At 36.2% G+C, this 14,457-nt stretch overlaps 1 protein-coding gene across 1 annotated transcript; it reads left to right on the forward strand.

The window, feature by feature from the left end:
* The first annotated feature begins 10,069 nt into the window (after positions 1-10,069).
* On the forward strand, positions 10,070-12,770 carry LOC140816125 (transcription factor SPEECHLESS-like). Its single transcript, XM_073175192.1, has 3 exons — positions 10,070-10,819; positions 11,352-11,885; positions 12,705-12,770. The coding sequence occupies exons 1-3, from the start codon at positions 10,427-10,429 to the stop codon at positions 12,768-12,770; spliced, it is 993 nt and encodes a 330-aa protein (XP_073031293.1). The 5' UTR covers positions 10,070-10,426.
* Positions 12,771-14,457: the final 1,687 nt, after the last annotated feature.

The raw sequence follows: 14,457 nt of genomic DNA on the forward strand, positions 1-14,457 counted from the left end.
CTCCTTCAGTAACTTGCCGAACTCGTCGACAACTCTCGAGGACGAACTATCCTCCCCCTCTGACGCCTTACGCTTAGGAGGCATCCTCTACTCTACAATGCTCACAAGATACCAATCAATACATAACAATAGATAGATGCAAAGAAAACATACCCGGACAGTTGAAAGTAGACGAAGTCATATGCATTGGTCCGAAGAACACCGCTCTGATACCACTAAATGTGACACCCCGATCCTCTTTTAAAATAAATACGCAGCGGAAATAAAATTTTCTCTTTAAAATATACGGAAGGAGTTTCAAAATACATTTCATCAAATATCTTTACAAAATAAATACATGATCATTTAAATGACATAACAAAAACAAAACATCATTCCTATGATCATGCCAAAATCCTCCTTCCAACGGTGTATGCATATGACCCCCGATCTACAGTCAACGTCCCGAGGCACCACTCTGATCTGCATCACATGAAAATAACTGAAATGAGAATAAATCTCAGCAAGTGGAACTCTTATATAACAATGAACAATAACTCTGTAAAACATCTCTTTGAAATCATAAATACCATCAACTCTGAACTGTAAACTCTGAATATCAATAATATAGCAATAGCATAAAATATGATGGTATTTCTCTTTTGCTCTGGGGATTGATATCAATAGTATCTCTGCTCTGGGGTTGCTCGTATCCCAAATCGATATAAATACCGATAACTCTGAGGGATATAAGCCTCTGGGCGATGATCATCTAATATTGCATGCAATCTCTGACTATGTATTTATCAATCCGAAAACATTTAAACTCTTCTCTGGTTTTAACAATCACTTTGAACTCTATATATCTCTTTGTATTCCCTTTAATCAATAATGAGACATACAATGCCTCCAATACATATAACAATACATACTATGGATCAAATGAAAGGGAATAACACAATAAACTCTTTGAAACACATACATATAAAATCATATGAGCAAAAGGAATGAATTTCCACTTACAAACCACAACAAACACCTCAACTTAGCGCTTGATCACCACCTACAACAAATAATCCACAAATAACACCAATATCAACTAAATATCCAAGATTACAAGCTAAATAATCCATAAATCCACATAAACAACCAACCTAAACAACTCTTAATTTACAACCTTAACAGAATCGCACCAAAAACTTACCCAAGCTTCCTAGCACCAAGGAGAACGTCGAACTCAAGTCGAAATTCCAAACAAACGCTTGAATCGAAGATAGGAAGTGAAAGAAATGACCAAAAACCCTTGCAATGGAGAGAAATGCGAAAATGAGAAGGAAAGAAAAAGGAAAAGTGATGGCCAACCACTCCAAAATCGACTAAATATCTCGCCCATACCTTCACCGCGGGTGCGCCAACACAAGGACCGCGGGTGCGCTGAGCTTTCGGCAGTCCACAAAAATCCTGAACCACAGACACCGCGGGTGCGGTACTGCAAGCACCGCGGGTGCGCTACACACCGCGGGTGCGGTCACTGCATCACCGCGGGTGCGGTGATGCTACGGCCCTCCAACACAAAAACTGGAACAGTCGACCGCGGGTGCACTCCTTGCACTACCGCGGGTGCACTAAGGTCACGGCCAAGATCACCTCCAATGCAACTAAAATCGATCCGAAACTCTGAAACGAACAACCAACATCAACTAACACCTCAAGACAATAAAACTAACAATACTATAGCCCAAAAATACAACTCTGAACATCTAATCAAATATCCCAAATAACAAACGAAACTTAAATCGTACCGTACACTGGGCTCGGCTATTACACTTGACGACTGATCTTCCCGGCGCTGATGGTGGCACAACCCTTTACAGGAACCTGGCTCTGATATCAACTGAAACGTCTGCCCTTTTTATTGCTTTAAAAGTACTAGAATTTTTTTTTTTAACAATCAATTTTCGACCATGTGCATATATCACACGAAAATATTTTTATAAAATATTCTACCCTTTTAAAATAGAATACCAACCATCTAGTATTTTGAAAATCAGGTGAAATAGTCGTAAAGTAAAATCGTCTACCGTTTTACCAAACCTAAAAAAAATAATTTAAAAAGTAATGCCCATACTAAACCTCTCAAAAATCTCTCAAAAGCATAAATAATCTTAAAAATCTTTAACTTAAATCATAAAGCATAATGCGGAAAATGTAGCGCTGGTCCTCGGGTTGTGTGCACCTTCAGTCCAGTAGTATCACCCATCAAGTCCTCCCTCAATACCACCTGCATCCATCACACCGAGTCTAAAGACTCAACACACCATAATCTTTATAACGAGTAATACGTAATACAGTCAACATAAAATAATGAAAAATAATTGTACTTAAAATATCGTTTTCATGAAGATGCATAAATTTAAACATAAACATTTTCATAAATATTTTCATGATGTATTTCATAAACCTTAACCTTTTTCTTTTTTCCTTAACACGGCATGACATAAACATTTTTCATGATCATAAATATTTTCCTTTTTCATTTGTTGAATTCAGATCGTTAATTGTGACTTTCCTCAACATGATATGACATGACGATGGATCCATCTATATAAAACCACAGTACTGGGCGGCGGGGACATCAGCGACACTCTCACCGGTCAACTGAGCATTGGCCTAACATGATCGAATAGAAATACGATCGTCGGGGCTCCCTATGGGGTCTTTTCCCATAAATGGGCTCCATCTGGGGCCTTCTTGCCTCACGATATTCCCATTCTTACCTCAAACCTCATAACCTCATATTCGCAATGACGGAAACACGATCGCCGGGCTCCCACTGGGACCATAACCCTCACGACGTCGCAACCATTAACGAATTAGTCACAATCACTTCACTTCCTTCAACATTTTTCATTCACATCACTTTATAAAAATCGTGAATAATATTTACATTTTCATTTTGAAACCAAGCATGTAACATGTATTTTAAATGCCTTCCCTCAATCATAAATATCAAATAGACATTTAAAAATCATAATTTAATCATGAACATTTCATAAACATTAAAAATAATCGTAATATCATAAAAACAGCATTTCGGACACTGCCATGACCTTTACTAATTTTCCGGTGTAAAAAGACCGTTTTACCCCTGGACTCGATAATTTGCGTTTTCGACTATTTTCTTGATTTCATGACTCTAACATGTCCCAAATAATTATTTAAGCTTACATGAATTTTCTCATATTTTTATTTAGCTTAATTCGATGACTCTTAAATTTATCTTTAAATATAACGTTTTAATGCGTTTTAATCCCGAATTAAACTAAAATTTCATATAAAATTCTCAAATTAAAAACTTAGATATATAATAATTATTTAAGCTTAAACCTAAGTTTTCATGATTTTATAAAGCTTAAAACTAGGCGTTTCAATTAACTCGCTAATTAGCGTTTCGTGCGGCGATTAAATTCTGAATAAATCCAAAACTCGTTATTTTGATCCCAAATTTTAAACATAGCATTTTTAAGATTTATTCCACCCTTCCAAGTCATGAGCCACCCCCGTGGACCCTTGGATCATTTTTTTTAGTTCTTTAATTTCGAAATATGACACCCTACCGAACGCACTGAGCCATCTTCTAATTTACTCGAGCCACGCCCGAGCCACCTTGAGCTAAAACCTAGCCAACCAATCTAGGGACCCTACTGTTCAAGCCCAGCCCCAAAAACCACCCATGGCCCGCCCAAAAACTTGCAGGACAGTAGACTCATTTGCATGTGCTGTGTGTGCGTAAGTTTCATGTTCTTCTTCTAGGACTCCTAGCCACCCTAGGACTCCTCCAGCCGTGAACCACTTGGCCTCTCATCACCCTAACCTACCCTGGACCACGCCCAGCCCCTGCCCAGACCAAGCCCAGCCCCTGGACCACGCGCATGAGCCGCCTGAAGCCAACCAGAAGCTCTGCGCTACTTTGTTCTCTCACGGGTTCCACCTCTCCTTCGAGCCAGCTGAGACCCAGCCCCTAGCCCGACCACTGCCCCTCATCCTAAGACCCTGATGGACCCCTAGCCCAGCCCCAAACCGAGCCCCTCTCTTCCCTGCACCATGGCAACAACCTGCGCATCTCTCCCATGCTTCTCGGGTGGAATCCTTCTTGGTGAGGACTCCTCCCACCTCCTGGTTTGAGAGTCCTAGCGTGGCTAGGACTCTTCCCTGACTCATTCCAAGACCCTAGCTAGCCCTGCACATGCCGAGACCAAGCCTAGCACCCTTAACCCATGATATCGAGCCCTTGAAACTCTATAACCGAAAAGTGTTCCCTGGTTGCATGCACTTTACTGGTTTGCTGTCATTGGTTGCGTTTTTAGGCCTTTAAACTTATGGAAATACATGCTTATTTAAATCCTAATTCATGGCAGCCCCTTTATCAAACAATAAACAAGTTTTGGATTCAAAAAGAACATGTTTCATCATTTGAACATGCCATAACCGAAATTTTCTGAAAATTAAATCATGTTCTCATGCATACACAATTCAAACAATAATATGACATGATGGATGAGAAAAGGGAGATTAAGGTGTGTCTTTGCGTTATATACGCACGAAAGTTCGTTGACGACGAAGAACGAGAGACGACTTTGGCTTGCTCTTGAGCTTGAACCTTACGAATTGCTCCCCAACAATTTGAGTGAAGTGCCGTGTGTGTGTAGAGAGTGATTGGGAGAGTTTTCAGAAATTAATATAGGGTGGCCGATTGTTTGAGTAACAAGTGTAGGGTTTTGTGATCAATTAATACTTTATATACTAATTTATTTACTAAGTAGGCTTTAGGCCTATTAAGCCACAAAATTTAAGCCCATTAGCTTTAATTAGGATTTAATAAAATAATAACAAAGTTTTTCTTTAATTAAATATGTGAATTTACTAGCCGGGTTGCCAAAAGCTCGCATTTTTGTTAAAAACCCAACATCGATAAAATTTACGTCCCGGCGTATAAAATCACCTCAAAACCCTTTATTTTCAAAAATACTAAAAAGCATCGACCATATTTTTAAATAATTAAAAATAATCATTTAATAAAAACATTGTCTATTTTGCAGCCATCGGTCTCCGTTCCTCGATCGCAACTCGAATAACCTTTAAAAATACATTTTTATGCAACAATGTAAAAAATATATTTTAAACATGTAATATGCACAACATAATTAATTAATGCAATTAAAACATTTAATTAAAATACAGGATAATTTAATAATTCAAATGCACGTGGTTCGCGTGACCTTTAAATTTTCGGGGCGTTACAACCACATTGCCCACTACCTTTACCGAATATGAAGAATGGTCCAATAAGAGGCACAACTCCAAACAAATCAAAGGAAGACAAACCAAATGCCTGAGTATATATTTTGACTCGAAACGAGGTTTACAATTCAAATAAATTTGCGGCAAGTACCATTTTTGTCAGCAAGATGCTTGTTGATGCTACACATTCATTTGTGGTTAAGAGATTTGTTAAAAGTGAAAAGTTAGACCTGATAATTTAAAAAAATCATGTAGTAACAAATCCTGCAAATCGAACATCAGAAACTCGTACTTTATATAGAAACATCACCATTATTATAGGAAACCACGATTTAAATGTAGAACTAATCCAAATACACATGGTAGAATTTGTTGTTATTCTTGGAATGTATTGATTAAAAAAGAATCATGTTCTAGTGGACTATCGGGGAAAGGCGGTGACCCTCAAAGTTCCAGACCAAGAGAAACTTTTATTCCATGGAGAGGCTAAAGAGCGGAAGACTCTTCTTTACGCTTCTCAAATGTGGAAAGCCATGAAAGGTGGTGAAAATGTTTATCTTGTAATGATGATGAGGTTACGAAAGGGCTGCAATCAGAATAGAAGACATTTCAGTAGTTCGAGAATGCAGAAATGTTTTTCCTGAATATCTGTATGAAGCACCCCCAAATCGAGAAATTGAATTTGACATTAACTTAACACCCGGGACAAACTTATTTTGAAGGCATCATACCAAATGTTGCTAGCAGAACTCAAATAAAAAAAAGAGAAAGTCCAATATTTGGACTACAATCTGCACAATTCCTACTCATACGCATGAACTACAATTTGGACAAATTGACAATCCTCTACATAGATAATATAGTGAAATTTCATATATTACCGATCAGCATTCTCTCTGACAGAGATCGAGATTTGCATCTATATTTTGAAAAGTTTCTAAGAGGTTATGGGCACGAAGGTAACGTTTAGTACAACATACCATCCACAGACTGACGGAAAGACCGAGAGCACTATTCAGACAATCAAAGACATTTTGCAGGCATGTGTGTTATATTTCATCTCAAACTAGAGTAATCATCTACCTCTAGTAGAATTTTCCCATAACAACAGCTTCTATAATAGTTTGGTATGACTTTTTATCTTATAAAGATCTTTATGAGAGAATGTGTCGATCACCCCTGAACTCCTTCAAGTTATTGTGGATAAAATTAAAATAATTATGGAAAGACTCAAGGTAGCCAAATCTCGTTATAATAGTTGGGCAGAACTAAAAAGGAAACTATTAACATTCGAAGTTGTGGAAATTTATACTTAAAGATCTTTCAGATGAAAGACCTGATTCGATTCAACAAAACCAAAAATCCAAGATATGTGGCACCATTTGAAAAACTAAAAAAAGCAGGTGTACTAGCTTACCAATTGACTTATGATCCATGTTGTCTAGAATTCATGTAATTTTCCTTGTATTACAACTATAGAGATACGTATCTGATCCAGGTAATGTACTTGAAATGGGACCCTTGTAGTCTAAGATAATCTGAAGAAGAACCTACGGTACGAAGAAATCCCAATCTGTATAGTTGACACGATAGATAGAATTTTGAGACTAAGGTCTATATATACCATACGACAAGGTCCAATAGTCCAACCATACAGAGCGTCGAGCTACATGGGAACTATAAGAAGACATACACAGGAGATATCCTTATATTTTTTAGAAACGAGAAGAATCAAATTTCGAGTATAAAACTTCTCATAAAGAGACAGAGATATGAGAACCACAAATTTTAGCAAAACTAGCAATTTCAGGATAGCTATTGATTTCACTAGGGTAACCTTCAATTTCAGCATGGAAATTTTCAGCGGGCCATTTCAGCAATCCATTTCAGTAGTAAGCATCCATTTCAAATCTTGTAACGGACATATTAATTCAAAGTTAAGGCAGATAATAAAAGTAAATTAGAGGATAACAGTTAGATTTTATCCCATAATTAAAACATGAAATCCTGAATCATTATTACACAAAATTTTGAACATATCACCTCTAAAATTTGACCAAGAAGTAGCCTTATTTTTGAGCTAATTAGTGTCAATTTTTTAGCATCATTTCAATAACAAGGACATGCCTCTCAAACACCAACTGAGAGTCTATTAAGCATATTACTGAAAGTAAGATTTCAATTTTAACTTGTGAAGTGTGATTTTAAAACAACCAACATGCATTTTCTATGTTTAAATTATGATTCTTGAAATCTTCAAGTTTGAAGCAATTAATTTTATGAACAAATGATATGAATATATATTCTAAACATACATGATTCATGTTATTGCTGATTACAGCCTCACCCCTTAGAGTATAAAAATATAGGAGATTGATATGAGTTAGCTATGAGAATCGTAATACATTCAGCGCATAATTTGGAGGTCTCTTGTGAGACGGCACTACAAGAAAAATGATTTTCTGCAGCACGTCATCAACAGCATGCATTAAAAGCACGCTGCGAATACTACTTTTCACGGCGTGCACCCATATGTGCGCTGTTAATAGTATTGCACTTGATACTATTAACGGCGTGCATTAAAAGCACGCTGCGGATATTACTATCGACGGCGTGCATTCAAAGCACGCTGCGGATACTAACTTCATACTATTAACGGCGTGTATTAAAAGAACGCTGCGGATATTACTATCCGCAGCGTGCATTCAAAGCACGCTGCGGATATTACTATGGACGGCGTACATTCAAAGCACGCTGCTGATACTAACTTCATACTATTAACGGCGTGCATTAAAGCACGCTGCATATATTCCTATGGACGGCGTGCATTGAAAGCACGCTGCGGATAGTAAATCATTTTTTTTAAAAAAATCGTGTTCAGACATTAACGGCGTACATTAATCGCACGCCGTCAATAATATTATTCACGGCCTGCATATTATTAGCACGCTGCGGAAAAATAGTTCAAATTTTTTAAATTAGCGACGGTTTGTGACTAAACTCGTCGCTAATTAAAAAAGGTGACGATTTTGACGCCAAATTTAGCGACGATTTCAAGAAAGTCGTCGCCGATTCTAAATCGGCGACAGTTGTCAGTAACCGTCGCTAATAAATATACATCGGCGACGATTTATTATAAAACCGTCGCTAAAAAATCGCATATTCACTATTTATATCCGTTCCTCCCACCACTTCAAACACTTAAAATTTTCTCCACTTATACGATTTTAGTTTCGATTTAGATACATGTTTTTGTTTCAATTTTTTGTTAATTTTTTAATTGTTAATTATAATCATTAGTATTATTATTATAGTAAATTGTAAAAGTAAATTTTATAAAAAATTATTAAATTGTAAAAGTAAATTTTTTTTTATTTTTACGCAAAATTTAGCGACGGTTTAGTAACCGTCGCGAAATTATTAAAGGTCACTAAATTTAAAGACCGTCGCTAAATTAGCGACGGTTAGTGGATTTTATTCGTCGCCAATAAGCGACATTTTATCAAAAACCGTCGCTAATATTTTATTTTTTTATGCCTATTAGCGGCGTACATGGCACGCTGCGAAACGTTGTATGAACAGCGTACACGTGCACGCTGTTGATAATAGTATAAACAGCGTGCACGTGTACGCCGTGGATAATCCTGAACTTTTAACGGCTTGGAACTTTGCAGCTGGCAATGCGCGCTACGGAAAGCCCATATACGCGCTGCGGAAAGTCGTTTTTGTTGTAGTGCAGACTCACGAATATTTATCCGTGAGACGGCGGGTCAACACTGCCGATATTCAGAATAAAAAGTAATATGTTTTCATGAATGACCCAAATAAGATATCTGTCTCACGAGACCGTATCACACAAGTTTATATATATGTGTGTGTGTGTGTGTGTGTGTGTGTGTGTGTGTGTGTGATAGGTCAATAAATATGAGGAAATAATAAAGATTGGCACGAAAATGGCGTGGGTGAGCATTGAAAGCCAATTAGATTGGATCCCATTATTCTAGCAGACATTGCGCTCAGTGCTCCATTTCCGTCATCCCCTCCTACCTCCTTTCTTTCTGTTCACAATTCAATTATTGGCTAATTTTATCAAAAATGGCAGTATTCATTTACTGTGTATAGTTTCAACTTGCTCTCCAAATTGATGACCATTTCTGAAGTTCACAGTGGTGAAATCATTTGATCATCAGTTCCAATGCACGCAGTAAACCTCAAGCAAAAAGAACATAGACGTCCTGGATTCTGCTTCCTTTTGCAGGGATGCAAACCGTTAGACAAACAATTAAGATTCTTTTTGCAGCATCTTAGGAAGTTAGGATGAGTCATCTCAGCATGACAGCATGGGTACTTCAAGAAAAAGCTAAGGCTGGCGTCCCTTGTTTGATCGACTAAAAGTCAAAACATGTTAAATTATGACTATCAACTTTTGTGATTATTTCCTAGTATTTAATTGGAAAATCCTTTTTTTTCTATACATTTGTCTATATGTGATTTAGTTCAGACAACTATTTTTGTTTGTTTCTTTTCCAATTTTAACAATATTTCTAACGTGTAGCCGAATGTAGTATGGATGTACTCTAATGTAATGTTGACTTGTGAAGTACAACATCAATAACATGCCAAACAGATAACCAAAATTACAAAAAAAACAAATATATGCATCGTCAAAATTCCAATTTTCATATATATATATATATATATATATATATATATATATATATATATATATATATATATATATATATATATATATATATATATATATATCTTCCTCTCTCGTTGAATCCCATCATGCTACTCCACATTCTTCCCTTTGCCTATTAACCTTATTCTCTCCAACGTCGCTCTCTTATAACATCTCCATGTAGTTTTTCGCAGCCCCACTTCTCTTCACCCCGAAATCTAAAGTTCGTCACTTCAAAACAATCCACATGAAAAGAAATGTATCCGTCCCTCTCAAACCTTTTCATGCACGGTGATGCTAGTTCGGTCCTTTTCAGATCTGCTCAACTGAAAATTTTCTGTGTCCTTCATGCAATACTTCTTGTAATACTAGTTTCTGGATTTTGTTTTCTTCTCGTTTCTTGACTGCTCAAACATATAAGTTCCATCTCTTCTTGAATCTTTGTATTTTGTCGAATTAACGATGGGTGGCGAGAGTACTGCTTTATCTGATTGTTTCGGGGAATCTGAAACATGGGATAATGTTAATTTTTCTGGCGCGGCTTCTGCTGACGATATTTTCAGTATTCTTGAAGCTTTGGAAGAGAGTAATGAAAGCTTTGAATTTCAAACATCTTCTAGTACTTATTCTCCATTGACTAGTGCTTTCCATGAAAATTCAGAGGCTGAAACGGGATTAGCTGCTGTGTTTTCACCAAAAATCAAGAGGCAAAAGATGAATTCTGGTTCTGAAATTCAGGTCGAAGAAGGACAGCAAAGAACGACTCATATTACTGTGGAGAGGAACCGCAGGAAGCAGATGAATGACCATCTCTCCGTGCTTCGTTCTCTGATGCCTTGCTTTTATGTCAAAAGGGTACGTCTTCTTATATATTTATTTTTTTCTAATATATTTTGATAAAATCTATATTTTTTTAGAATATAAAATTTATAGAAGATATAATTTTTTTATCAAAAGGATTTTTAAATAACATGTATCTAATTAATCAAATTACACATAGTACTGTGTGCTACAACTTTGATTTTTTTGCATGTTTGTAAGTGATGGCTGATGCAACGTCGATTATTGCCGACGTTTCTAGTATTATAAATATTACCACTATGACGAGAAATTACAAATTGAAATTGCAAAAGATGAAAAGTCATTGCATTAAAACTAAAATAGGACTAAGTTAAGGACCAAGTACAATATTTTTTTCCCAAATATAAAACGTTTATACCTATATTTTTATTGATCATACAAACATGTTGCGTTAAGTTTATGAAAACAATTAGTTGAATCTACAAAATTTAGCTTTAATTTTGAATAAAAAATCATTGGATTTGTACATTTTTATGGCCGTATAAAATTTGTGGATTTTGAATCCATATTATCTTCCATCTAATAGGGTGATCAAGCATCGATAATTGGAGGAGTAGTGGATTATATACATGAGCTAAAACAAGTTCTCCTATCCCTCGAAGCCAAGAAGCAAAGAAGAGCCTACAACGAAGTACTAAGCCCGAGACCCTGTCCTGTCAGCCCGCGAATCCCGCCATTAAGCCCGAGAATAGGCTTCCCTATAAGCCCGAGGACCCCTCAGCCAAGCAGCTCTTACAAGCCCAATATCACGCGCACTCATCAACCGTTTTACCTGAATCCGGCCTCTCTACCGAGCCCGGTCGATCGGTCTCCGTGTAATTCCTCGACTTCTTCCATTAACGACAGTGTTAATGAACTTATGGCATGTTCAAAATCTGCTGTGGCTGAAGTTGAGGTCAAGTTTTCGGGCCCGAATCTGCTGCTCAATACGGTGTCGCGTCGAGTTCCGGGCCAGGTGCTGAAGATTATTTCGGCCCTTGAAGAGCTTGCACTAGAAATTCTCGAAGTGAGCATCAGCGTGGTTGATGAAACGATAGTGCTGAATTCTTTTACTATTAAGGTAACAGTTTCAGTTGATTTTCATTCATATATATATATATATATATATATATATATATATATATATTTTATATGTCAGTGCAGTGGTGGAGCCAAGAATACGATTCTTCCCGGGCTAGAATTTTAAAATCTTAAATCTTTTAATATTTTAAATTGATCTACCCGAGTTAATATAAAATTTATCTAAAATTATACAAAAAGTTACATATAAATTTTTAAAAAAAATTTAGGACCACCCGAGCTTTAGCCCGGGTGGCAAGGACCGTGGCTTCGCCACTGTGTCAGTGTTCATCTTGTAATCATCAATGAAGTGACATTCACTTATTGAATATGATCAATCATATTATCTTATAGGAAAGTGTCACCTCACTAATAAGCACAAAAATGAGCATGATTGGTGGGTATCCTAACAAAACTATATATATATATATATATGTGTGTGTGTGTGTGTGTGTGTGTGTTTTTGTTTGTGTGTGTGTTAGGATTGTGTTAATCTCCAATAAAAAAATTTTAAATTTTATATAAATTTTCAAAAATATATTTTATAATTTAACTTGCGAAAATACATCTAGTATCCCTTCGTTCAAATCCCTTCTGTACTGCGTGAGAATTGAGATTTGGACATGTCGAGCTACATTGAACTTTCAACACCAAAAATATAAAACGGTTTTCAGTAATTCTCCAGTATTTTCGACGTGTATTTAGTTCAAACCCTTTGACAATATTTACCCACCGAACATTAATAATGCCAAGTTATTGCATGCATGGGTCAACGTAAGACTAATGATAATCAGTAAATTTGTGCGACTTTGATGAACAGATTGGAATTGGGTGTCAACTTAGTGCAGAAGAATTGGCTCATCAAATTCAACAGACATTCAGCTAACAGTGGCCCGTCGAACTAGTTATTGTTTGCCTTAGAAACAGGAGGACGATCGATGAAAGGCGATAATTTCTTGTTTTTCCACGAAGATGGTTTAGTTAATTAGCAAAATTCAAGTTAATGAGGCTATGTACTACCATTTTATAAGATATTAGACTGTGAAAGCTATATAGTTAGATTCCATTAGTTAAGAATTCATGAATTAATAAAGAGGATGTAAGTGGGAAAAAAAAATGGACAGGCACGTACTCATATTGTTGTAGATTTATTGATTAATCAATCTTATGTCAACTTTGGATTTGAAGTACTTACTTTTAGTTGGAGTACCGTTTTCTCATACCCAAAATACAGCGGTATTTAAAAAAAAAATTGTTTTGACGTCCACAACTTCTTGGGTGTTGTAAGATTTTAATTAAACAAATAATTAGATGTTAAAATGTTTACATTCTCGTTTTAACATCGGCTTCAAACTATTCTGGATTTTAAGTAGAGACTTTCTTGTATCTCCCTATGAACGCTCTTCAACCTTCTAATCAGGTCCATGATCAGATGTTTTGTTCCTCGATTATATTGCACTAGCTAGATGTTGGGATTATTTTGTCCGACAGATATCGAAAATAATTAAAATATCAGAATAGGATGTAAAACAGTAGATTTATGTTTTATCAGAATTAGGTGTTGTGCCAGATGTTACGACATCTCGGACAACATCTACATGCAGCGGAAAATTAATAACACAAATTCACTTTAAATAATTAGATGGACAAGATTAAAATATGCACAAGTATAAATACTTGTGCGGTGCCTTATGGCAAAAATTAATCACTAGAAAAATCAATCGTTTACAAAAACCTAACACTAGTGATTATGACAAAAATTAATTTCCTCAACAAGTTGAGAAAAATAAAACTTTCTAAAACAAATAACCAACGATATTAAAACGTGAACAAGAAAGCAAAACAGTGTTCCCAATCAGTAAATCTAAGAGAAGCAATCTTCAGCCAACGTCTGCACAGATGTTGTCTTCGGATGCTTTCAACATTCAAGGCAACACTTGTTATCGGCAGTCTTCAAAGCAGCAGTCGTTGATAGGGATTTTCTCTGAACTTTTGATCGTGCAAGGTATGCGTATGACTATGAGTGGAAGACCGCCCCCTCCATCGTCCTAGGTTTTCCTTTTTATAGATGAGAGCCTTATCTCATAAGGAAACCTATTAAGCAAGGAAAGTAAGAGTTTTATTAGGAATAAACTCTTTTTAAACATTAAAATCATATCTTATCAATTTACCAAATCTTTTAATATCTCATTAGCTAAGGAAGGTGTGGCGCCCCAAACCTCGCCACGTAATCATACAACATGTGACATCATATGCATAAAAATTTTCTTTTCGACGACGTAATAATATAATGCATATACGACAAAATAATGCAATCACCACACTATCTACGTCAGTGTAGCATAAACAGTATAATAAATACACACATACAACTCAAATAAGACAATAAGCTATACTGTCTCTATCTACTATCAACTACAGGACTGTTTGACTAGACACACCTAGTCCTTCACCACTATCCTGTCTCACGCATAGTCCTGTAACCTGCCCAACAAAAACAGCCCTCAAAGGGTGAGCATATACAACAATCATCATCGTAATACATAACAGTTATATTAACAACATAAAATATA

This window comes from Primulina eburnea, chromosome 16, assembly GCF_022965805.1.
Source record: "Primulina eburnea isolate SZY01 chromosome 16, ASM2296580v1, whole genome shotgun sequence".
In the NCBI taxonomy this organism is placed as follows: Eukaryota; Viridiplantae; Streptophyta; class Magnoliopsida; order Lamiales; family Gesneriaceae; genus Primulina; species Primulina eburnea.